At 40.1% G+C, this 27,071-nt stretch overlaps 1 protein-coding gene across 1 annotated transcript; it reads left to right on the top strand.

The window, feature by feature from the left end:
* The first annotated feature begins 1,095 nt into the window (after positions 1-1,095).
* On the top strand, positions 1,096-27,071 carry calb2a (calbindin 2a). Its single transcript, XM_042496413.2, has 11 exons — positions 1,096-1,312; positions 7,681-7,757; positions 7,845-7,934; positions 8,979-9,059; positions 13,266-13,322; positions 16,779-16,856; positions 19,484-19,539; positions 19,669-19,708; positions 19,930-19,983; positions 24,567-24,638; positions 26,271-27,071. Exons 1-11 carry the CDS (start codon positions 1,219-1,221, stop codon positions 26,382-26,384), a joined length of 813 nt encoding a protein of 270 aa, XP_042352347.1. The 5' UTR covers positions 1,096-1,218; the 3' UTR covers positions 26,385-27,071.

Genomic DNA, 27,071 nt, shown 5'->3' with positions numbered 1-27,071 from the left:
AAAAAAGGTAATAAGTCATTATATACTGTATCACAATACTCAACATAATGCAACATGTTTAAAATCACATTAATATTGTATTCTGACTCAAGTATCGTGATAATATTGGTTATTCCCACCCGTATCAATCAATAGTCTAATGATTAAACGCACCCACAGCTCTTATCACCTCGGAGTCAACTGAAAAATATTAATATTCTTCATGTGTGAAAAGACGTCTCTTAGCAGGAAAAGGCTTCTAGGGGTACTTGCCCTCCTGCTCATTACAGTCTTATTACCTCGCCCTGGATATGATCACCTCATGCAGTAAATGAGTTGAAGAAATATATATGAGTACATTTTTTTTCATCCTCATTCCCCTAATAGGATCTGTGGCTTCGCCTGCCCCTCTGCACAGCAGACTGGTCATTAATGAAAAAAGTTCTTTTTGCCTTTTTTTCCCCAGAATTTACATTTATTATGTGGGCTAATCACTGCTGGCTGGAGGCAGTGTGGGAAATGTGATTAGTGTGTGAGTTCTAATTAAGACTGTGAAGCCTCTCACACACACACACACACTGGCAGACAGGCTCGAGGAGCTGCACGCTTAGATACACACACAGATGTACACAGGAACACACTCACACACACAAACACACGCATGCATAGAGAAGTATGGGAATTCGCATGCATGCACGTGCACTGGATTGAACACAAACACGGGATCTACTGTAAAGCATGACGATGCAACAACAAAAGAATCTGCTCACTATCTGCATCTCTCTCTCCTTTACTCTCTCTCTCTCTCTCTCTCTCTCTCTCTCACACACACACACACACACACACACACACACACACACATATACATCAGTCTGTCCACTGCAGTGCCCAGTCCTATCACACAACCACATCAAACTTTAAAGCGCGCGCACACACACACACACACACACACACACACACACACACACACACACACACACACACACACACACACACACTCACACTCACACTCACACACACAGAGAGAGAGAGGCGCTGACTCAGATGGATGTGTGTCGGTGGCAGTGCGCCCCAAGCGGCGGTGCAGCGGCGCTACGGCTCCTGCGCCGGGGTTAAAAAGCGGCGGGCGGCGTGCCGGGGCCACAGTGTGGGGTGCGTTTGAACACGAGGCACAGAAAAGTTAGCGGATTTGTTTCTGGCGTCTGACCTGCAGCAGCAGCAGCATCCGTCGAGAGCATCATGGCAAATAAAGCACAGCAGCCTCCTCACCTGCACCTGGCCGAGGTCACCGCATCCCAGTTCCTCGACATTTGGAAACATTTCGACGCTGACGGTAGGTCACTTTCTAAAAAAGTTATTGCAAAGAAAGATTACTGAAAGATATGTGACTGCTGTAAATTGCAGCCCATGAAGAAGAAATGCAGGCAAATGAACAAAAAAGACTGAAATTAATCCTCCTTTAAAAGCGTCATGAAGCTGAAAATAACCGACCAGTACACCACAACAAAAGTTTATTTTTGTGTTTTATTTTTCGTGTATTAAGGTGACTTTTTTTTAAAAAAACAACAAAAAAACATAATATAAAATGGGTTCTGGAGGCTGAATTATGGGGACAGTTTGGTATTTATTTAGTGATAATTAATTAATCCCCCAACAAAAGCGAATTACAGACAATAACGCCACAGTTTGTTTGTTTTTTTTTGTCGGATAAAAAAGCGACTTTTTAAGAAGCCATAATGTAATATGGGATTCTATAACATCAATTTTGGGGACGATTTTGTATTAACTTCATGCTAATATTCTTTACTTGAAGTTTGATAGATTAATGGGAGTGTGAGCTGATTGCAGACATACCGAATTGCTGCAACCCTTAAAAAAAGTTCGACCTTTCGAAAATTAATTATTGATGCGGACCTCTCCCCGCACCACCTGGTGATTGAAATGCACAGACAGATGCATTATTTCCCATGAGAAAACTTTCAATCAAATAATAAATAAAATGATTTTTAAAAAACCCAATGTTTTAAATTAATTATTTAAAAAAATGATTTTTATTAAAAGAACCCCAAACAATTGTTAGAATTATCTGAAGAAGGCAAGTGAATCAAAGTTCAAATGCATTAGTACAGCCTTTTTTCTTCCCTCTATTCATTTTTATGAGCTCCAAGAGAACAATGCATGACTCTGACATTGTAGTTTTCCAGTAATTAATTGATTTAAACATGTTATTTTGCAATCAATTCACCATTTCATTGAGTTCATTTCATTCAGTGGGTTAACCTATTGACAGTTTGGTTGTTCCCTATAAGTGATTGGCTCTGCCTAATGCTCCTTGTATTTATATCCATTATCAATCAAACATTGGCTTATCTCATTCATCGATAAGTGCAGTCTGTCAGGTGGTGACGTGCCGTATGCAGTGGAAGAATCACAGTGTGAAAATGGATTTGATGAAATTGTCCCATCTACTAATTTATTCAGTGACCTCCTCCTCCCCGCTTCACACGCCCCGTTTCTTCAGTCTCAATCTGGATCAGTGTCTCTCTCCGTCTTGCGTCGGTGCTGTTTGCCTCCGTGCAGATTTGTCAGTTTAGTCTTTCTGCAAATATCTCTGTATGCATGTGTCAGTGTTGCAGTGTGACAGCATGACACGGGACAAATTCCTCCTCTGTGAAACAAATTGCCAGTGAAAGCCTCGTGGAAATCCTCTTCAGTGGATTGAGGACATTTTGATAAAAAGTGCTGATGAAACTCTTCTGAGAAGCGAAAAAGTCCTCAGTGATCAATCTGAAAAGTATAGGCCTTTTTTTTGATGTTGGACATATGAGACTGATTCCCAGCTGTCGTTATCAGACAGTCCTCGCTCTTGCTCGTTTAGTCACCTTTCTTGAGGTGTTCAAATACACCTGCAATCAAGGCGAGTGTGTTACACCTATTTTGTTTTACACACATCCTCCCGGGTATTCATTGTTAATGCAATCTGTTTTGATGCTTGCACGCATGCAGAAATGTATTCCACGGGGAAATCAGGGCACAATGAGGAGATGCATGATGTGGAGGGGCTCAGGAGCTGAGCTTCTCTATATGAGCCAACGCGCAGACGAAGTATAGTTTTTACTCCTTAGGATATCATTCCTACCACCCAGGTGTTTAAGTCCTGCTGCTGCTTTACATATCGTGCTTTTCAATGAGCCACTTTGCAAATCAAATACAGCCAGAGTGCATCAACAGATTTGGCTACAGTGTTTGATTTCTACACTCATTACTGGGAGTGTCTTCCAGCTCGCGAGAAAGAAAAAGGAGAGCTAATTTGTTTGCTCAGATTGAGTAAACATCTCTTGAGTTGCAGATAAAAATACACAGGAGGCGATGCACCCACAGATGATGAAACCACATATTCCCCTGTTGGTCCCGGATCAAGTCTCATCTGGATTGCGACTCTCGCAGCTCCTCCGCTCTGCGTCCCTCTCATCTTTCTCTGCCGTCTCTTGTCAGGCCTTCTCGATTCAATCACTTCAAAGCTGAGAGAGGAAACAACTGCAGTTCCTTTTTGCTAATTATAGAGCATTTGCTGTCAATTATTTTTATTAACCTGGATATGGAAATTCAGGAGGCAAAACCGGCTTCCTGAAGTGACCCCGCTGTGATCTCAACACAAAATATTTGAATAGACAGGGCTGCACTCTCTTTTGAAAGGCAAATGCACTTTATATAGGCTTTAAATATGCACTTAGTTGGCACAGCTGCCCACTTTGAGAGTTTTCCTGTGTTGGGGTTGAATTTTAGAATCAGAATCAGAGGAGTTGAAGCGTCTTTACCAGCGTCTCCCGGGAATGTAATGACGCAGTATCCAAAAAGAGTGTGTATTTGGGCCAAAAGTGGTTTTGGAAACCTTTTATCTTGCTGGTTGGTGCAAGCTTTAAGTGCTTGTGCAAAGAGACCCAAAGTATATGTAAGCAAGTTGGTAGGAGCGCCCTCATTACGGCATATAAAACGAGTTATTTGACATTTAAATTGAATGATGTGGAAGTGAGTTGAAGTCAGCCATAAAATGTATCTGCTGGCAGTGACTTTTTTTTCCTGCACATTAATGTTGACATTGACTTTCAGAGTATTTCAGTGTTCACTTGATGGTTTCAGGGCAGTTTACTGCAACATTAACACACTATAATTAGGCTGCAGTACATATAACATAGGGTACTTTAAGCATGTTGTTGTGGCTTAAAGGTTGATTAGAACAGAATGCACTTAGGGACTGTATGTAATTTATAAGTGGGGGATGGGGGGTGGTGGTGCAAAACAGGGGAGGCACTTCAAATAATTTTTTAAGCGTCAAGGTTATGAGTTTTGATTTTGCTTACGAAAGGGACATTCAGCTTAATTTGGCTGTATTTTGTATCAATTTTAAATACCCTGGGAAACCTAAAACCACAAGTGGGTTTGAAAAGCACCATTTCTTTAGAAATCTCCAAAATTACACAAAGTGTCATAGCTAGAAACTTTGAAATATAGTTATTTATGCTGGAGCACATTTTCCCATAGTCACTCAAGGACGCTGAAAAGGAAGAAAAAGTTTCTACCTTTGGGGAAGGTCGAGATGTAAAAAAAAAAAAAAAAAAAAGAAAAAAAGTCACCCCTAGCCAACTCCCTACTCTGATTAGTAAAGTTCATTCCCATTTTATTATTATTTTTTTAAGCAATGATGAGGTATTTTATATTTTTTGTTTTTATTTTGGGGTTTTTTGTTCTAGGGAAGAGACATACAGCTTTTAGTGGCTGTATATTGTATTTATTTTAAATAGCCTCTGAACCCCCCAAAATCGACCAGCGAGTTTGAAAAGTGCTTCCTTAAAAACTGCCAAAATCACATCATTTATTACAGCCATAAACTGTGAAATAAGGTTATTTATGGTTGAGGAAGGGTCACTCAGGAAGGGTCAAGGAACAATATTTGTAGGTCCGGGAGGATAGATATCAAGATATTAAAAACAAACAAACAAACAAAAATAAATAAATAAAATAAAATAAAAAGACGTCACCCCACAGCCACCCCCTACTCTGATAAATAAAGTACAGTCCCTGTTTTTTAAGCACTGGGAAGAGACTTGTGTTTTGTTTGTTTTTTTTAAGCTGAGGTGAGGGACATACAACTGAAAGTGGTCGTATATTGTATTTATTTTAAATAATCTCTGAGCCTGAAAACCCACCGGCTGATTTTAAAGGCATGTTTTTTGGTATGTAATGAAATTGTTAAAGTAATCTTCTGTGGATAACTGTCCACAAAATGTCACATCAGGGTAAATCTCATTACTGTAGCTGTTGACGTAACATAGCTCAAATTTGCGTCGATGTGTGATGTTTTTGTTAACCATCACATACGTGTTTTCATTTTCTCCCTGTGTTTAGTCTTTCCTTGTCTGACAGCTAGCTGAAGTTATATTTGAATAGAGTTTGAATCAGTTATGTTTGAAAAATTATGGGCAAGTGGGAAAAGAAAAAAGTGTCATTGGTCCTTGAAAAATTTTGGAGAAGTCTTGAATTTTCATCCATGGAAATATGTGGGGAAAAAAAAGTTACACCCCAGCCACCCCCCTCCTCTGATAAATAAAGAACAGTCCCTGATTCTATATCTGCAGAAGCCCAGAACAAACAGATGCTCCCTTATGCATAAAAATAATGGGGTGTATGAATCTATTGCCACATTTTTTGAAGGTATGACAGCCGCTCCAGCAAAATGTATTCGTAAATCTATTTTTATTGTCATTTTATGTCATTCGCCTTGTAGTCAATCACGTCTTACTGTGTTTAATTATCAAGCAGGCCATTTCTCTCCAGAGTGCTAAATGTCAATAAGACCCACAGGAGGGAGGCTCGATAGCAGCGAGGCATTTTACTGTCCCATTTATTGAAACAGCAGAGCTTGTATTCATGAGTTTCGATAACATCACTAAGGAACGTGCGCGTGCCCACACACGCACAAAACATTTCCATGGATAGAACAAAGACGCTAAGATGTTGGCTGGATAGGGAGAGGGAGTTAGATGGAAGATGACAGAAAGAGATGGGCGAGTTAGAGGGAGAGGGGAGGAAGTGGATGGCATAATAATCTTTGTTAGAGTTTAATGAGGCAGCTCTGCCTTCCAGGGTTTTATTGAAGCAGCTAGTCACATCGTTTGGAGCCATCTGTCCAGCTATTCAGCGTGCTTGTTGATAGAATATTGGCACGCGTTCACAGACTACCTGGGTGAAGCGGGCGTACTCGATCGTCTTCTGAATGGGTACTGTCAGGGCAGCAGGGCACCAGAGGTGAGGATGAAATAATATAAGGAGGAAATCAACTTGAGCTAAGTTTGACATGACAGAATCCCATCTTAGGAGCACATTTGACAAAAGTGACTTTTAGTCTGTCAAATTGATCGACAGCATTCAGTAAAACAAAACATCTTAAAGAGTTCACTCAAAAATGAAAATTCAGTCATTATCTACTCACCCTCATGCTAATGGAAAGTCGTTTAGTTTTATAGTCCACAAAACACTCCCGGAGGTTCATGGGGAAAAGGTGTTGCAATCATCTCCCAAACAATTGAAGAAAATGGTGACCAGAATTCAAACGTTAAAAAAATTACATAATAAAACCACAAAATGTCTCCATACTGTGTCCTGTAGCCCCAATGTGCCAAGTTGTTTTGAAAAATGTCACTAGCATCATGTTTTTAGCCTTGTTGTAGCCCTAGTGTGCCACCAAGAGCTCGTGGTATCTGCATGCCAGTGTTTACATACTACCTGGAAGTCTTCCCCACACACAGCGGTTTTAAATCTTCTATTTTGTTGTTGCTGCTAACTCCACAAGGCTCTCTCTTTGTGTGTGCGGGAGGCTTCTATGTAGCATGTAAACACTAGTGTGCAGATACCATGAGCTCTGCTTCTGCAGGCTACAACAAGGCTACAAACATGATGCTAGTGACATTTTTCAAAACAAGTTGGCATGTTGGGGCTTCAGGAAACTTGGACTACTTTGGACGAGCAGTATGGAGACATCCTATGGTTTTATTATGTATTTTTTATATGTGTTAATCCTGGTCACCATTTTGCCTTTTCCCCGCAAACCTCCAGCAGTGTTTTGTGGACTATAAAACTAGAGTAGATAATGACTTAATTTTCATTTGGGTTGAACTATCCCTTTAAAACATCAGCTGAGCTTTACTTCCTCATGACAAAATATCATGGCTTTCACAAGCCTAAATGATCCTAAAAGACAGAGAAATTGTCTCAGTACACTGTTATTGATATTGATTTGTGCCATTTGCCTAACTCCCCGCTGAAGGCAGTATTGATCTCCGTGGAATAAAAGAAGCTGCCGGTGGATCATCACCTTCAAAATCCCAGAAAAACAATCTTCCATATATAGCTTCTCCTTGCATACAACCCTGTGAACACAGTCTTTGAGGAGTGATCAGTTTGCATCGTGTCAGTCAATAGTCTGATCTATTGAGCCAGAGGGGAAGGAAGAGAGTTACTGGTAAAAGGCTCATGTTTGAATCAATACCCAGAGCTAAACCGAGCCACGCAGGGATCTGTTTGACACCGTGACACTGTCACCACATATGTGCTGATGGTTTTTTTTTTGCATGTCAGCAGTACTGGAAAACCTCTTTGTGGCGTGTAGCGATGACATATGTTTATGGTCTGTCTGTCTCCTAGGTAATGGCTACATCGAGGGGAAGGAGTTGGAGAACTTCTTCAGGGAGTTGGAGATGGCCCGGAGAGGAGCAGGAGTGGTGAGTTCAAGGACTAGAGATTAAACATGGATTAACACATGCTGACCTCGCAGGTTTCACTTGTGCTGAGAATAAAATGTTTTCTAGGACCCTTCAAACCCCACATTCAGAGAAAAGATGAAGGAGTTCATGCAGAAGTTTGACAAGAATAAAGATGGAAGAATTGAGATGTCTGAGGTAAGGCCTTGGTGCTTTTTTGAAAAAAATTATTAAGCCTGGTAATCTCATTGAAGGAGTAGATTGACATTTGGGCATTTAGCTCATTTGCCTTCTTGCCCAAAAAATCAAAGGCAAAGATTGATACCACTCTTTTTTATTGGTTTGATTTCTTTTTCTCTTTAAAAAAGAAAAAAAAAACCTAATGGGAAAAAAAGAAAAAACAACTTGACAAGAAATTTCCCGCAAACTGCAAAACACTTGAACAAACATCAGGGTGACGAAAACTTCCTTCAGTGACAGAAACCATCTTTGGGAAAAATGTATTTTGGTGTGTGCTTTGAGTTTGGTCTTGTCCCATTCACTAACATGGAAGGTGCAGGCTTTATGACCTGTACTGCAGCCAGACACCAGGGGGCGATTGAAATCGAAAAGTTACACTTTAGAGGAACTGTCATGTTATCCATCTTTATATATAATCTATGGTACTACTATGTAGCCACAGCCAGCAGCCAGCTGTCTCAGTTCGGTATAAAGACTGGAGACAGGGGAAACTGCTTCCTGTGTGCTTTCTATTAAGGGTGAGAAAAAGTTGTAAAAAGGAAAAACTGAGAAAATTCACAGAGCCAGAGGAATACAGTACAAGTGAGAGGCTTCAGAGTCTTTGGTCAATACTCCGATCGATTGCATAAATACAGTCTTTATGAGTGCCATTTTTGGATATTGCTTTCATTTTCGGAGTGCCATTTGAAAGAGATGCAAGAAGGAGGACCTCTGCAATATCAATAATTCACCAGCAGCATGGAAATTCTGCCAATAGGTTTTAGGCTCAGTCGTGGGGTAAAAATCATCTTCGTTCAAACCAAAAACATGATTTAAGAAAAGAAAATCTAACTTGGGCATAACCCGGCTTCTGAGGTTATGGCTCTCAATTATTTATGTATGAGTTGCCCATTTGAGGGTTTGCAGACAAAAAGCTCCCCCAGTCTCCATCATCTCCCGACATACCAGCCCAACCATCTTTTGTTCTCACCACTCCCCTTTTCCTGTCATTTCTCTCTCCAGCTGGCCCAGATTCTCCCGACTGAAGAGAACTTCCTGCTCTGCTTCAGACAGTTTGTCAGCTCCAGCGCTGAGTTTATGGCGGTAAGAGAGTGTTTCTCAATGTGTGTGTCGATGGGCTGGTATATATAATTATTTATGCAAAGCTGATGTCTCCCTCCTGCTGAACTCTGTCATTTGATCAGTTCTTTGTGATACTTTTCGTACAAAGGCTTCTTGTTTGCTAAGAAAGGCCATTAGTCAAGACACACTTACTCTAACCAACCATACATTATAGACCAGAGTCGGTCAACCGTGGAGGGGAGACAGCCTGCATGTTCTCATTCCTGCCTACTAGCTAATTTCACGGATTAATTCCCTGTCTATGGTTGAAGGTGAACTAATTAGTGAAATAAACTGGAGTAGTGTGGAAAGAAAAACGCAGACTCTCTGCCTCCATTGCACACGGCTGCCCATTTCTGCCTTTGAGATCTAGCAGTTGGATCACAATCGGAGCAGCCACACCTGGCTCATCCTAAACATCGGCTGTAGAAAAAAAAATCAAGGCTAAGTGAGCAGGGAGAGGTCTTTAAAAGACAGCTGTGGTATAAATCCCTTTAGCAGAGATAAAAGGAGCTTTGAATAGTTTGAAATGTCTCCTTCATTTAGCGTTTTGATCACTCAGTACATTTACATGATGTAGACTTTACATGATGAGGACATGATGAGGACTAATACTCCTAGATAATGCAGTCAGGGGTCGATTTATTCTCTAATGTGTATTTCTCAGTTGGACCTGAACTGGCTTTGGCTGGAATTATACTTGTTTTTATTAACTGTCCCGGTGGGCTTGATTTAGGACCTTACGTACCACCGATGTCGCCACTGTGGCCTTTTCTGCCTTGATCTTAGCATTAACATAACAGTAACCTCCTCGAGCGTCGTCATGTCTGTTGTTTATATCCCCTCCGTTAGTTGTATACGGCCCTCTGCTGACGTGTCGCGTATAGGCAAGTATATATACCCAAGCACTTGTGATGCAGCTGGACGCGTGTACTCAAAAACAGGTTAAACAGCAAGTATATCTCCGGCCTTAGGCAAGTCGAACAGCATAAATTTGTAGAAGAAAGCAGGGAAAAACACAAGAAGGGAAGAAAACAAAATAAGGCATCAACAAAAAGTAGTAGAGTAAATACCAAATGTACAGAGCGGAAAAATCCATGTTTTCACCGTTCAACATGCATTGCATGCCACTTTCTAACTTCTTTGGTATGTGATGTAACAGTTCAACCAGATGATCCCATAGCAACCAGCTAAAAAGGGTCATAACGCCACCTACTGTTGTGAAGACAGACAGAATTTTGTCGATAAATTGATTCTCCCCTGGTGCTCGCATACTTGGACAAGGACACAAGTCTAATTAAATGGCCTAATCGAGCTATAACCGTAGCTCGACTTAACTGTGCATGTAAACGCACTGAATGTAAACCCTCCTGTTCTTTGTTGTTTCAGCTGCAAAACAAAGGTCTGACTTAAAAGGAGGAAAGAATTAATGTAGTGAACATTAGTGCTAATGTTTTATGCTCAGTACCTGGGCAGTGTTAATTACTTAGGCTGTAAATGGTTCTCCAAAGATGCATGGGAATGTCTCCGCTGCTGGTCTACGCAGAGAAGTTATGGGTTGTTATGGGTGCAGAGAGGCTGATACTCACAACTCCCAAATCCCAATGCTCAGCGTGGACCTGAACATCAATCGTGATTGATTCAGTTCCTGTCAGGAGATGGGTTCGAAGCAGAAAAGAACAAAAGACAAGGACACTCCATCCTTAAAATCTGTACAAGTGGAAAATAAACAGCTGCATGAATGACCCCGAGGCACGTTTGGCTGGAGAGGAGGTGAAATCACTTTTGGTGCATCTCTCAGTGGCATTGCTTGAAGATATCTTGATAGATGCTGAATAACACTGGTGAATGTAAAGTGCCTTAGTGTCATGAGATGTGGAGCAGGTGGACCCAAACGCAGGAGAGGACCGGCACCAGGAACTCAATAGATCACTTTATATTTCAAGGGGACAGCAACTGAACATCACACAACAAAATCAAGGACAAACCGAACTGAAAACCAGGACTTAAAATACAAAGTAGACTAATGAGGGTTGAAGTGCAGGTGGAGAAAAAGGACAGAGAGGAATAAGGTGATGAGGCAGAAGAACAGGCAGCGAGCTGATTGGCTGTTAGCGAGTGAGGAGCAGAAAGGACTAACGAGATGCAGGACAGGTGTTCAGATGGTTAATGAGGAAAAGACAGCACAGGGACACAAAAGAGAAAAACACAGTAAACTAAAAAGAGAGACACACTAGCTAATGAAGGCAACTTAGTCCAGTCTTCCCAAAAGTATGACAGCACCAGGACACAGCAGAATGTCACTGGGTTTCCATCAACCCTCAAATTTAAATTCTATTATATAAAGTACGCTTAATGCAAACACGTCAATTTCCAAAAAACTCCCATTTAATGCAAAAAAGTTTTCAACCTTGCATGAGGTGGTATTTCAGGCGATTTAGAAAAAGTCATATTCAGCAAAACTGCCATGGAAATCGTTTTTTGGCTTTTATAGGTCACTTGACGCTATAGCTATGCACTTGTCAGTAGGAACCGGCTCCCTTTGGCGTGCTGCAGCAGGCGCTACAAGAGCTGACATCACAATCATCCGGAAGATTTGAATCCACAGTTCCTCTGTGACATCGTGGACTATCAGCTCCCAGAAATCCCTCATACGTGGCCGCTCTCACGTATAAGCTGCGTGTCTTTCCATTATCGCTCGCTAGTGACGGCTAGTGCACTGGCTGCAATAGAAATAAACCTGCGAATGTTTTGAACATCCATCGCCATGCTTCTTCGAATGTTATCGCGAGGGGAGACGTCACATAACATCGCTCGGTGGAGTCTTTTCGCAATTTTATTTTATTGACATTTCAAAAAATATTGTTTAAGTTTTGCGCAAATCTGTAATTGAAACCCGCCTTGTGACACTCTGCAGCACCAAAAGAATGATAGTTAAATTTTAAAATTGCCATTTTCTACCGATTCTCTCTTTCAACTAACTTAAAAAACTCCGGGTTCAATATTGCAGTGCTGTGACGTTTTATTGCGCAAGTTGATGATATTGATATATTGCACAGCCCAGCGAGCAGTGAGACATTATCATCACACAGAGTTTATGGTTGCCGTCTCTGTTCTGTGACTGTACAGCCGCCAAGTTGTGTGTTTAAGAATCTATTTAAGTTCAAAGCACAGTATAAACAAGTTTAGTGCTGCTGTGAACAATGAATAATGAATGACTGTAGGAATAACAAAAAGCCTTCAGTGGAGCAAGATGTGTGTTGAAAGGTACTAGAAAGGGAAATCATTTATTCCACAAAATACCTCTAGGAGATAAGAAAATGGCAGATTTCATGTTAGATCTGCCGCAATGAAAGAACGGAGCCAATTAGAAACCAATTACATGTAGGGAAGAGGCTGTCCTTGTCTCCTGTGTCATACTGGGAAAGAGAGTAATGAAATGGGAGGAGGAGGATGAGTGAAAGTGAAGGTGCCGGAGAGAGACGGATACAAAGGGCAAACAAGAGAAAGTGGGAACAGAGAGGACGTAAATGAAATGTCGATGGGAAGTTGAGAGCTGGAGTTTGGGAGCATAAAACAAGAGAGGGGGATTAATCAGTCTTTGTTGAAGGGTGCAGGGGAGGAGGAAGGGGGCAGGGAGGGTTTTAAAGGGTTAGAATGAGGAAGCAGAACCTTCTATTTTCAGAGTCATATATAATGGATAACACCACTGTAGCTCCTCACTGCAGAGCCCAGAGGAGGAGCAGAAAGGGCGGAGGAGGAGGAGGAGAGGAGAAGGAGAAAGGCCATCCATCTTTGATAAGGAGCCCTTCTTTGGACAGGGACAGCTGCTAGATTAAAACATTCATTAAAATGACTTTCTCTGCCTTGCTCATTTCTCTGTGTGTCTCTGGATGCCCTCTGCTCTGTATGCGGGCGAGTGGGATCGTATTGAAGACTGTTTGATTACAGTGACGGTCCGGGCTTTTGTGGTCGTCCCCCCGGAACGATTTCTGCTGTGCACCGGAGAAAAATCAAACTGTTTGCGCAGTTAAAGAGCAAGCCGGGGTTTGGTCAGAGAGGATCTATGTAAGGGGGGAGGGGGGCGGCAGAAATGTAAATCACTCAGGAGAAGAGTGTCTTTGTGCATCAGTGCTGAAAAAACACTTTTAATCCACTAACTCTTTTGTTTTGTTGATTTTTTTTCAGGCATGGAGGCGATATGATACAGATCGCAGTGGCTACATTGAAGCAAATGAACTGAAGGTATGTTGTAAATATATGATCCTCGGTGATACTGCAACTCATTCATGGAAATGAATTCTCTGTGATATTGCTGATAATTAAGGCTGGGCACGTCAATATTATATCGATATCATGATATGAGACAAAAATCATATTAGATTTTGGAAGTCATAATATCCTCAGTCAGTGTTACTCAGCTTGCTTTGCTTGGGGTCCACTTTGGCAAAATGACTGGAGGGCAGGGGTCAGTCGCAGCAGCCCGATGTTATCCAAAGATTTCTGGGATTTAAGGATATTTCTACAATTTTAGGACATTTCTAGGACTTTAGGACTTTTTTAGGATTTTTGGGCATTTCTTGTATTTTAGGAAATTTGGTGGATTTCAGGATATTTCTAGGATTTTTGGACATTTTTAGGATTTTTTCTAGGACATTCTTAGGATTTTCAGACATTTCTAGGATTTTTAGACTTCTCTACAATCTCTATGACTTCAGCACATTTCTAGGACTTCAAGGACATATCTAGGATTTTAGGCCGTCTTTGTGATTTTAGGGTGTTTCTAGGATTCAAGGAGGTTTCTGGGATTTCACAACTTCGCTACGATTTTTCTAGAAACATTTTAGGATGTTTCCAGGGGTGCAGGGGATCCTCCACTGGCACTTTTTTTGTGATAAATTCGTTTTACTTTGATGCCATCTCACTTATATATCCACAATACCGATGACTATTTATTGTGTCATTGCGTAAATATTTTGCGACAACACCAATAATATACTCTACAATATCATCAGAATTATCAGTTTTAAGTTATTTTATCAAAAATATTGTGATATTTGATTTTCTCCATGTCGCCCAGCCTTACTAGTAATATGTCCACATTTGAATCCAAAAGACAAGCATAACCAAAATACAGATATTGCAAATACCAGTTATTTATTTTGCTTACTTGTTTAAATTTATTCATATTTTGTTTTGTCTTTTTTCTTTCTTTCTTTCTCTCTCCCACACACATTCAATGCACATCCAAATGCTCACTAAAGAGCACCTACCCCAAACTGTAATTACCAACAGCTAGTAGCCACTTAAGGGTCTACTTAAACCATGTTGCCTATCTTTTCCTGTAATCATTTACATTTTATTTACACCTTTACATGTATATTTTAAACCACTGTAATGTTTTTATTTTGTTTTTCCCCTCCATGTATTTCACCTATCATTAATTAATTAATTTTGAGTGTAATAGTGTAGATTAAATGTCTTAACTGTATGGATATTTTTATTCATTTATCGCATTCTAGATATTTTATTGTGTTGCCCCAATAAAAAGAAAGAAAAAAAAGAGACAAAAATAATCATTTACATTTTTTGTGTTATGATCAGTAACTACTTTACTATCATATGGATTCTAAATCTGTCAACACAAAGCTAATTTCCTGTTGCCACTATAGATGTTGTATATAAAGACGGACAGGCTGCACTGTTTGTCCGTATACCTAAGAAGAGTAATGCATCACAATTTGTATATAAAACACATTATCATGAGTCAGTAATTTGTGCATAACTCTAAGACTCAGGAAGGCTGCAATCATGAGACCAGTGCAGCAAAGTTTTACATAAAGACGCAGGTGGAGCAGTGAAAGGGTCAAACAAGCACAGGACTTTTTCCCAGGGCACCAGTTCAGTGTTAATGAACTTTGTGTTTCCCAAGGTGCATTGTCACCATGTATATTTTCCTAAATCTAGCCTTTGTAACTTAACATTAACTACATAACTTCATGTTTGCTACAAAACCAACAAAAACAACAGTATTCGTGGGGCGCTAATTTGTTACATGTTTCTGGGATTTTAGGATATTACGAGCTTAGCTACAACCTTTGTCAGGGGGTGTGAGGGATTCTCCCCCTTTGTTGAGAAACAAGCTCCATTTTGATACAGTTGTATGTACTCTGGCAGCAAGTACCAAAACAATTCCCAGTGTCATTCACTTTTACTGAAATACATTCATTGTTTAGCATTATCTTCATGTTCAGTGAACAGACATGAGAGCTGTATCTGTCTTCTTAGCTAGTTTTCAGCAAGACAGAATAAGTGTATTTCTGGAAAAGTTAAACTTTTAAGGCCATTAAAATATCTAAAAAAAATATGCATTTTCATATCTGACTTCAAAGATACAAACATAAGAAACTGACATAGTAAGTATAGCTGAAGATGTAATCTTTGCACAGTCATTTCTGAAATCAACATTTCAAAGTATTTATCTCAGAGGGGTTTCAGAGTGATTTTTTTTTCTTTGATACATGTGAACATATGGGTCAGTAAAGCCAGGCAGCAGCTTTTGACAGAGGAGAGTTCACTTGCTGCTCTACAGGAAATCCTCCAGTGACCATGAGTGTTTTTTTCAGGTGAGGATTCAGATGTGAAAAGGCTTTTCAGATTGCACAAATGTTGTTCACTTCAACACCTCTAGGAAATATGTCAAATAATATAAAGGAAAGAGCGCCATGCTGGGGAGTTAGACATGTTTGGGGTCAGTGATTATACTGTAGGTGTCATGTACAGATTAGGCTGCTTGGGTTGATGTGGGATCACATTTCTTCCAGCTGACCAGGTGCAGATGAGTTACTCAGGTGTGGCCTTTTGAAAGCGGAAAGATGCAGATGAGATCAGCAGACATGTCTAACCTCGCATGACTGTGAGCAGACGTAGAAAATATCCGAGAGTATTGACTCGAGTGCTGAACAAGAATAGATTGAGATAACTGCTGGACTTCTTACCTAATGGCTTTACTTACTCATAAGTGCGGAGCAGGATTTCACAGACAAAACAGATCGATTATAATTAATATCACTGATATCATCATTTTTTCTCTCTTCATGCATCTTTTCCTTTTTTGGTCTTTTACATTCTTCCTTCCTTCCTTTTTTCTTTTTGTTTCAACCTTTTCTCTGCGTTTTCCTTCTTAATTTGTTCACTTTCTTTACTCATCAACTAATATGAAAACGTGGAAATCCCCAAACTGAAAAACAAACTGTGCAATATTTTAAGTTTGCAAGAGGATACTCTACTTTGCTTGTGTTGTTTGTAGGATTTAAGGAAATTTCTCTGATTATAGGACATTTCTCAGATTTTTGGACATTTCTAGGATTTTAGGAAAATAGGGGCTTAGCTAGGACCTCTGATGCTGTTTTATGCACTTATGTGTACCAAAAGTACAAAACCATTTCCCAGCGTGAATCACTTTATTTTTATTCTGAATTATAAAGTGGTTGGGGGGTTCAGATTTGACCTGTGGGCCGTAAGTTGAGTATCACTGAAGTAAAGCCTTGCTTAGTTTTTTTTTTTTCAATTGAGGAAAGTGTTGACCCCTTATATGCTATACTTATTGCATAGTACGACTTACTACATACTTACTACTGCATTATCTTCCTCATTTATTTATTTCTTTTTTTTTTTATTTCTGTGTGTCTCTGTCCTCAGGGCTTTCTGTCAGACCTGCTGGAGAAGGCTAACAGACACTATGATGACCAGAAGCTCCAGGAGTACACACAGACCATAGTAAGTCACACACACACACACACACACACACACACACACACACACACACACTCACACTCACACGTGTTTCGGTTCTCATTATGAAGCATTTATAAGTACACACTCATACACACAAACACACACTCACTCATACACACAATGTGGAGTCTCATTGTAACAGGACAGTTATCACTAATATGTTGGACTACATTTTATCTTCAGTTACAATAACATAGTACTCATTCTTTTCATTTTTATATATTTTGAAGGGAGGCAGTCAATTTAAAGTGTGTTTTACCCAGATTTTATGTCACAATCAAAATGTTGTGTTTAAAGATGTTGTTTTGCTGCAAGAAGACACTTTTTGCCACAGTGTAGTAAACTAGATTCTCTCTGCTCAGAAAAAAATGGAGAAAACAGAAATGAGGTGCTAATTTTGCATCAGTGTCTCTTAAGAAGGTAGAAAAATTAAACAATGACTATACTAAGGGCTGCATAGGAATTCTGTTAATATTATATCCATATCGTGATATGACACTGGATATCGTTTGATATTTTGCACATTGTAACACTTGAAGTATTGAATATTTCTGATCTTAAAAGCTGCATTACAGTAAGTGTTTCAGCTCATTTAGTCATTATATCCACATTACTGATTATATTTATCAAAACCTCACTGAGTAAATATTTTGTGAAAGCACCAATAGTCAAACCTACAACATGGTCACAATATCGTTATCAGGTATTTAGTTACATATGTTATTATATTAAATTTTCTCTATGTCACCCAGTCCTAACTAAAGTCAAATAATAAGTAAAATCTCAAAAACACTAATTAATCTTAGGGAGACACAGTCAGCCATATGCAGTCTTGACGGAGATATATCTCGAGTGTCGGTCTGGCCTGGAGGACCTCAGATCTATCGTGTTGGTGGCAGCGGCGCTGTTCGGCTGGGTGGTTGTGACCCATCATGCCTTGCAGGTTGTGTGTTTACAGCACAGATGCCTGAACATCTGCTTCTTCCTGGAAGCTCCAGCGTTGACCTGACCTGATTTTCTGAAGCAGCCTCCACAACAAACTGATACACTTGGTCATTATTCTTTATACCTTCATGACACATTTTTTAAATCTGTGGCTCCACCACAGAAGCAAGCAAGTTTTAGAGATCTGAAAAATTAAAATGAATTACTATCTTCAGCACTCAGCCTACGAACGAATCAAAGCCTTGATGATATTCAGTACGACAGCATGACCCAGAGAACGGCGGTATATCAGATCCGTCCATGGCAGCTGCTCCCCTCTTGGGCTGCAGGTCGAGGGCTTTTGCACGAGGCGGAAATTTGTTCATGTATTTTCTGAGCAATGATACCGCTCAGAGGAGATTTCCTCGCTCTTCAAGCACTGATACAATCTACGGTAACGTTAGATAATTACCAACAGTTAATGTTTGGCTAATTAATGGTTTAGAGCAGCTGTAAAGCGGAGTGATACACGCAGAAATAAAAGTCCCAGTGATGTTGTACTGTATATCAGCACTCATGGAATACCTCTGGACCAATGAAATTGCTTGGTTGAAACTAACTGTTGTATATCGCTGATGTCAGGCACGAACCTCAGGAATTAGGAAAAAAAAGGTTTTTAACAGGATCCAATGGAGATAGTAAGAAATGTTTTAAAAATACATTTCATTGGTTGAGAAATGGTAAAAACCCACTGATAGACGTGGAGGGGAATCAACAGAATTAATTTATTAGGAAAAAAAAAAGAAATTAGTGAAATGTGGAGACACAAGGTTTGCGCCAGACAAAAACAACATTATACAACAGTTTGTTTCAGTCAAGCTCTTAATCATATTCCTCCGGCCATTCCTGAAAAGTTTTTGTGATGTGACAGAGTGCATTATCCTGCTGGTGGGCCACTGGCATTGGGGAGTTGGTCCACAATTGTGTTTCGGTAGGTTGAGTGTATAAAAGTGACACATGGACGCAAGGACCCGAGGAATCCCATCAGATCATGGCATTGTGACAAAATGATTGATTTTATTCACTTCACCAGCCAATGGTTTTAATGTTTTCCCACCCCAAGATTTTCAGTGACCCATGTGGCCAGCCATCTGAAATATTTCTGGGGGGTTCCTTGGTCTATTGTGAGTGCGATACCACTCAGCACATCCGGTAGTCACTAATACGTCTTTTCACAAGACAAGAAATTATTTGTCAACAAATTGGCCTCCTTTTTGTTTCATACCAAATATATGTGTAATAACAAAATATTAGCAGCTCGCCTCTAACTTTTCTTTAAGGGAAATGTAATATTAAGAAAATCTGATTTTTCTCTTTTGTATTCTTTTCTCCTTCAGTCTCCCTCAAAAATGAGAGCTTTTAGGTTATTATTCTGTAAAAAAAAAAAAAAAAAAGTAGTTGAAGCCTGTTTTATGGACAGTCCCTTTACTGGTCCTCTGTTAAACATTCAGAACTTTGAAAAAAAAAGTTGTGTATGTACAATAAAGGTAGAAACTTTATGGCTGTCCATTCTGTTTCTCAGTCACATATTTGCTTTCATCTTGACAGCACATACCTATAAAAAACTTTCCTTTCAGTCTCTCGCCTCTGTCCCTCCCTGTCTCTGTTCTGCTTCCACTTTGTAGCTCAGGATGTTTGATCTGAATGGAGATGGGAAGTTGGGCCTGTCAGAGATGGCGAGGTAATGTACACTTTTTCTTGCCTGTTTAAATGTTGAAACATGCTGCCTGCTGATGTTCATTCACCGTTACTGGATTTGAATAATTTCACAAACTATTGTGTCCGCTAATGAAGTCCCTCTCTCCCGCAGGCTCCTCCCCGTCCAGGAGAATTTCTTACTCAAATTCGAGGTAGCCGATGGGACAAACACGGGGCAGAAAGAAATGTTCTTTTCAAACAAAATGACTACATTAAACACAGTTTAACTGAAATACGTACTATGCAGCAGCTATTTAAAAAAAAAAAAAAAAAAAAATTAAAATTAAGTTATGAGTTGGATGAGTTTTGTTTTACTGTGGCTTCTGCTGTTTGGTAATCTGTTGTCTCATAAAGTCAAACCGTGTTTTCACAGGGTGTCAAGTTGACTACTGACCAGTTCAATGCCATCTTCACATACTATGACAAGGTAGGTGACATTTTATTTAAGGTGGTAATAAATATAATCGTCCACTATTTTCCGTCCACTCCCAAACAGCACAGCTAAAGTCTGGCCATACTCCTGGTTTAGCCTCTCTGCCACTAGCGTTTTGGGATAAATGAGGGTAGTCTAAACTTTTTTGAATGGTGGCCACATTAGATACTTTTAATTTACAATGTATAAATGAATTTAACGTGAACATCCAACTGCTTCAAGTACAAAGCAAAAACATTAACTCCTCCAGCCTGAGACGAGGCGGTATTTAACAGTATTTTATTTAACTTCATTTTATGGCAGTAGCCACTTTATTTTTTAACTGTAGTTCATTGAATAACTGTGTCTTATAGTATTTTATAGTAGTTTAGAAGACATTCCAAAATATTGGATACATATCATATATTGTGATAAAGCCTAAAAATATTGTGATATTTTTAAAGTGATATCATCCAGCCCTGAAATGAGACAAATGCAACGAAAACACAAAATACTCTCAGTTCTGCCTTTCTGTATAATGCTAAAATAAAATAAAATACAAATTGTATGAAAAAATGAAAGAAAATTATTGCCAACATTTTTTTATTGCACAAATTGAACATTTAACTGAACTCAAAAGGCACCAATAAAAAACAATAGTTACCCTTTAAAGTGTGGTTTTCCACTGAAACTGTCTTTCAACTAAAATTCCTGAGTGCAATATTGCGATCTTTCAACATGCATTTATCTCACTTGCTGAAATTGTAATGACTAAGATTGGGTGGTATATAATATTTCATACCTTCCCAAAAATTCTCCATTCAGTATATGATGGTTTAAGGGTATGGCGACAGCAAAGGTAATATATCAACGTCGTGACACGACTTGAGGAATGTGCCAGAGCAAATTGCAACAGAGTTAAAAAAAATTAAAAAATAAAAAGAGTCTAGACTCTTAAGGCAAGTTGTCTGGATGACTCAGCACTGTTTGTTTTGGAGTTTCCCTTTTTTCAAAAACCCTGAATATGCAAATTCCTTGTTTTGCGCCTTGGGCGCTCCCCAACTACCTAGGGAAATGAGTTAAGCTTGGCGCACCTGTCCCTTTGTAAACAACTCAGGGTGGTTGAGCAGTGGCTCAGTTAATGGCCACATTTTCCACATTAGCAGGAGATTGGTGGGGAGGGACTACAGGGAGCAATATGATACAAGACAGACGGGAACTCAGCAGAGTTACAAGGGAGAGCTGTACATCTGCGAAATCATTTTTCTTATTTATGATATCTTGTGAGTTTTTGTCAGCCTGAGGGAGCAGCCATAATCTAGGTAGCTGTGAAAAGGCTGAATCAATTTCCGAGGAAATAAACAACTCAGTTTTATGTGGCACAGCACCAGTGCTCCAGGTAGCCTAGCTGTTAGCTCAGTTCTGTGCTAAATACTTCTGTATACTGCTATTGTTAGTTATAAACAACCTTGAAGATTTAAAAAAATCAACTCTCTAAAGGATAGATACTACAAGTACTTGATTTTGGAGTGAAAAAATGTATTTAATGTACATATTTAGTGTGTTTGGCAGAGTCCTTGTGCACTGTTAATGTTACATTTTGAATATTGTATTGCCATTTAATTACAACACAATATCAGTGTTTGGTCTGTTGGAAGAATGTGATTTGATGCATCTTGAGATCTCGGGAAAGTTTGTTTTAGGGATGTGATGTAGGCCTAGGTAGAAGTTTTAGATTAAGAAACCATCAAATCCCTTTTCCACCCAAATTAGTGCATGCACACAGCTTTTTTAAACACAGGTAAACCTGCTAAAAATAGGACATAGACTCCTTTCCCATTGCCAGTGGAGCAAATGTGTGTACACGGCTCTGCAGCAGCAGAAGAGTATGCCTTTTTGTGTGTGGGGTTGTTGTTTTGGTGTGTCCGTTTGATGTCACAGACACACCAGCAAACAGTAGAAAGCAGCATGGATGGAGGTCTGTGAAAACTTAACAGTGGTTACTTCTCTCAATATATCTCTTACTTATTCGGTCTCTCTTTCAAACCCACTGCAGACTAATTCGGATCGATGTTTGAATGCTGCTTAGGTTGAGACATACGGTAGTTTGTGTATGCGCATCACTGTGTCTCGTTGCGAGTTCACCCAGGTGTTTTGTTTCTGTCAATGCTGATCGGAGCCGGAGGTGATAATTATTTGTGACTACTGCGAGTCATTTGTCCTGGCTGTGAATGCTGTGTCTTCGCTATTGCATTAAAAAGTCAGATGTTAGCATTTTTTTTGTGCAGTGGAAAAGAGGCTTTAGAGAAGAAAAATGGAATAATACTCAGAGCTCATCTATGATTCAAAGGTTGTCTGCACACGGTTCTCAGCATGAAGGTGGCTGAGCCTGCGGCTAGCAGCTAATGTGTTGCTGACAATGCAGTGGCTTGCATGGCTTCATAAATTTGTGGAGTACTATTTTCTAATTTGCTGAAAAACATAGCAGCAGGCAATTCTGCAGCACCATGGCGGCAAAAATGCTGTCTGTGTGAACAGTGCACGCAAAAATCCTAATAAGAGGCGATTGTATGTTCCATATTTGGCTGTACCTATAAAATGATCTGACACTACAGTTTCATGGCTATAAAACCTTGACAAAACACCATTGGTCATTATTATTTACAATTACTTAATTACATATTGTTAACATTATTAAGTTCTACATTTTCCAGAACTTTCAGACACGTTTTTTTTTTTTTTAATCTACCAATGATGATTGGGAAAAACTCTCAATAAATTGTCAGTTGGTTGATTTGTTAAGAACTTTTTGTCAAACTAGTATTTCCAAGGCCAGTGACGAACCTTTAAGCTTTTCTATTTTCTTTTTATTTCTTGCAACTGTTTAGGCCCCATTTAACAGGGCCAGCTCTTATCGCAGTGGGTGGGTGGTTGCGTGCATGCTCCTGTCTCGGGTTGGACTGAAGGCAAGCACTCTCCAGCTCACTTGCAGAGGACAGGGTTGAATATTCAATTATAGATGAGCTGCTGCGGTCCATTCATGTAGTCTATCTGTGCGGATGGAGCACTCCCATTTATGGGTGTAATTAGTTTCATCATTTTGTTATGAGCTCAGCCCCTGCAGCTGAAACACAGCAGCCGCTGTCACTGGTGCTGAGAGATCGTAGGCAGGGCAGCGTGCGATCGGTCAGCTGAATGCTAACATGGCTCACAGTGCCACAGCCCCAAACCGTGCGAGGCCCTGAAAATGTCTGAAAATCCAAGATGGCACGCAACTTCAACAGACCAGCTGATACCTGATGTTGCTCCGCTTTCCCATTGTTCTGCAGAGTCGCAGCTCTTTCATCCTTAAAGTGAAAATAAACAGCACTTTATTCCCAAGATCTGGGACACTTCAGTCTAGCTTTGTAAACATCAAAGAGCGTCTCCCAAAGAAAAAAATAAGACTGGCAAACCGCTCAGCTCTGAAGTCATCTTGAGACTGAGCCTAGATGAACAGAACGGGATTTAGCTGCACTTGCCAAGGGAACGTTTCCAACAATTTGGACTTATTTCTTGGCCCCAAACTCTAAACACTACTGTGAGACATAACTCATTAATTAGCAAAGTGGCTCCATATTGACTTTACAGCTAACCCCCTTTACAGAGTTGTGAATGGGGAGTCTTTTTTAAATCATCATTCATGAACGGCCATTTGGCTGAGGCTTTCATGATGGCTGCCATAAAATATTGAATAATGTTGAGCAGCAGAGCAGGGCTCAGAAATCAGGAAGCTCGGGATCTAAATATAGCCGGTACACACTGTTTGGGAAGGAATGCTGGATTATTTGGTGAAAACAAAACAAAATCCATCAGACACATGCCTATAAAGGAAACAATGCCAAAGGCACACTCATTGCTCAGTGCTTGTGGGAATGTAACGTGCTCAAAAGTTTTTGGAGGGAGGTTCTTGATATGGCTCGCCAGAAAACAAAACTGAAAAGTTGTGTATCTTGGGTATTTATCCAGGTGGTTTTACTACCAGAAAGAGTGACTGTGCGCTAACTGACATGTGTCTCTTACAAGCTAAGAAAGCAATAACTATAGGATAGAAGGAATATATCAAGGATTTTTCAACATGTGTTGCTTTGGAAAAACTAACATATATTTAAAAAGAAGGCCGGCAGTTTTCGAAAATATATGAGGGAGCTTCATGGACTTTTTGAAACAAAATGTTGATAAAGACCAATAAAACCAAAGAAAGGGGTGGGGCTGGGCAATCGGAAATAAGAATATTAAGTGTTGTAGGCAGTGTAATCTTTAAGAGTTTTGTTTTTGGTTTGACTTTTCATTTTATGGTATACAATAATTATATGATATATATAATATTTGCTGCCAAGAGCATTTTATTTCTATGTCATATCTGTTATAATTGAAAACCCCAAATAAAGATATTGTTAAAAGAAAGAAAACAAAACAAAACCAGGCGTAACAGGCAGCTACATATTGTTGAGCTGTTGTGTAAATGGCTGCAGTTTCATTATGTTTCGAAGTCTGCATTCAGTCTACTCTGAATATTTAGAGATGAAAGTAACAGTTGTGTTTCTGTCTTCTTTCAGGATGGAAATGGCTACATCGATGAGCAGGAGTTGGATGCCCTGCTACGAGACCTTTACCAGAAAAACAAGAAGGTAAGATGGGGGGCTTTGGTAAAACTTCACTGGCATTTTGTATACCAGTGCATGATATGGTGTGTGTGTGTATACATAGTAAACTAAGAGCCAATGGTTGGCTGTTAGTCAATGTTGGACCATCAGTAGCCCTGGTTTTTCTGGTGTGTCAGCTTTTTTGCTGATTATTTAATGTGCATCTGTATGGATCATTGACAGCAATCTCATGGGCGATTTCACAAAGAATGGATTGTGGCTGCTGATGGCACCATGAATTTTGCATCACTTGCAACAGCTATTTGCTCGATCTCAAGTCAGCGCAAAAGCTCGGTCTAGTGTCTTGGACTCACAACATCCCCCTCATGTTGAGTGTCAGATGCTTCCATCAGGACAAGGGTTTAGCCTCCCTAAATGCAGCATGATGTGTTATAAATCATCCATGGCTTCTCCTCTCACAATAACGTTTCAAAAAGCATGGCGATGGATGTTCAAAACATTAGCAGGTCTATTTCTATTGCAGCCACCACACTAGCCATCATTATTTCCAACTGAACGCAGCGTTGGCGAGTTATGTGAGTGATAATGGAAAGGCAAACCTCTTATATGTTGGAGCAGCCACATATGGTATGAGGGATTTGTGGGAGGCGATACTCTATTTCAGAGAGGAATTGTGGATTCAAAACCTCCAGATGATCTGCTCACCTTTTAAAGAGTTATGCAATGCAATAACACCTCTTGTAGGGACCGACAAGTGCATAGCCATAGCATCATGTGACCTATAAAAACCAAAAAAGTGGCTTTTAAATATGGCTTTTTCAAATAGTCTGAAATATCACCTCATGTGAGCTCAAAAACTTTTTTGCAATAAATAGCAGGTATTTTGTAAAGTGACGTGTTTCCTTTAGGTGTATTTTATATTCACAATTTCAATTTGCGCAGTTTGAGGGTTAGTGAAAACCTGCCTAATAGCAGAGAGAAAAGGGAACCCAATATTTTCAGACCACAAGCTACAGGCCCTGATGTATAAGGCACAGAGGCACAACGATGCCTTCGCATGGCTACGATCACTGCTGGCATGATCACTGTAAAAGTGTGGGTGTAACACCCCTTTTAAATGTGTTCCAGTGCTTACCAGCTCTCTGAAGACGCTCATAATGTCACAGTAACTGTGTGTGGCTATTGGATCTGTGCAAACTGGACTGTTTTTGCAGTGAGGGTTAGTTGAATATAAAGGGGCCAATTTTGCACCAAATGTATGCATATTACCTTATTTCAAATAGTACAAGATCATCAATGTTATATTAAGTCTTTACTGGCAGCGTTTCAAGCTGACGCCATCCTGCTGCATTTCCTGTGGACATGACAGGTTCCATCCGGCTGTAGTCTCAAGTGATGCAGCAGGTGCTGTCCGGTTGTCCACAGGTGTATAATAACAAGGTGACCGGTTCCATCCGGCCCATTCTCACCCGATGCTGCTGAGCAGTGTTTCATGCGGACGCAAAAGGTGACTTTTAGCATTGCAATCTTATTGGCAAAAAGACTGTCAAAGCGGCGGCATTTTATGAGTTTGCAATGAGAATGGGTTGTACTGTCTTCTTAATGTCACTTATTGGCACTACTGACTCTAATCACATGCTCCTCCGTCTCCTTCAGGATGTGGACGTGAAGAGCCTGACAGGCTACAAGCAGAGCATCATGAGCCTGTCTGACGGAGGGAAGCTCTACCGTGGCGAGCTGGAAATTGTCCTCTGCAGGGAGCCAATGTGACTTTTCCTCCTCTCTTGTTGTGTATCATCATTTTCTCTGCCTGCCCTGCTCTCCCGAGACCACACCCACATCCAGCTGCCTGGCGACATATACCAGGTGCATGTGCCAGACACCCCCCCCATCCTTTCCCCAACCCCCTCCTAAAGTTACAACATCAGAACGAGTAAGTGCACTGTCAGCACGCAACGGCTCTTCCCCCCTCAAACCCCCATTTTCTGCAACCTGACCTCTTGACCCTAACCATGACCTGTCTGAAACCTCTACAGCAGCTTTTCACCTTCTCAACTCTCCCCCATGTCCTTTACCATTTCTGACCTCATGATCGTCCCTGCCATCCAAGCTGTGCCTGACTTGCAACTCCTGACCAAAAGCCCAAACCCGTCATTCCACAGAAATGACCTTTTGACCCGTTGATATCTCCCAAACCTTGACCCCGGCTTCATTGACCCCTCCATTCCCTCGCTCTTTTAACTTTGCATTAGATACAATATATAGTCAAACAAAACAACAAACAACTGTGTTTGAATTGATCTAATTATAGTCTGTGATGGAACTGGTATTGATTTCTCCACCTCTGTTTGTCCAGAAAACCTCTTGTTCCATTGCCAAGATATGATTTTCATTTTCAATGTTTTTGGCTGATACCGTCAATTGAAAATAATAATAAAATGTCTTAAGATAAACTCA

This window comes from Plectropomus leopardus, chromosome 7, assembly GCF_026936395.1.
Source record: "Plectropomus leopardus strain MGB_pleo_1.0 chromosome 7, ASM2693639v1, whole genome shotgun sequence".
Lineage (NCBI taxonomy): Eukaryota > Metazoa > Chordata > Actinopteri > Perciformes > Serranidae > Plectropomus > Plectropomus leopardus.
Note: the sequence above shows the minus strand (reverse complement) of the source record. Positions and strands in the feature narration are given on the sequence as shown.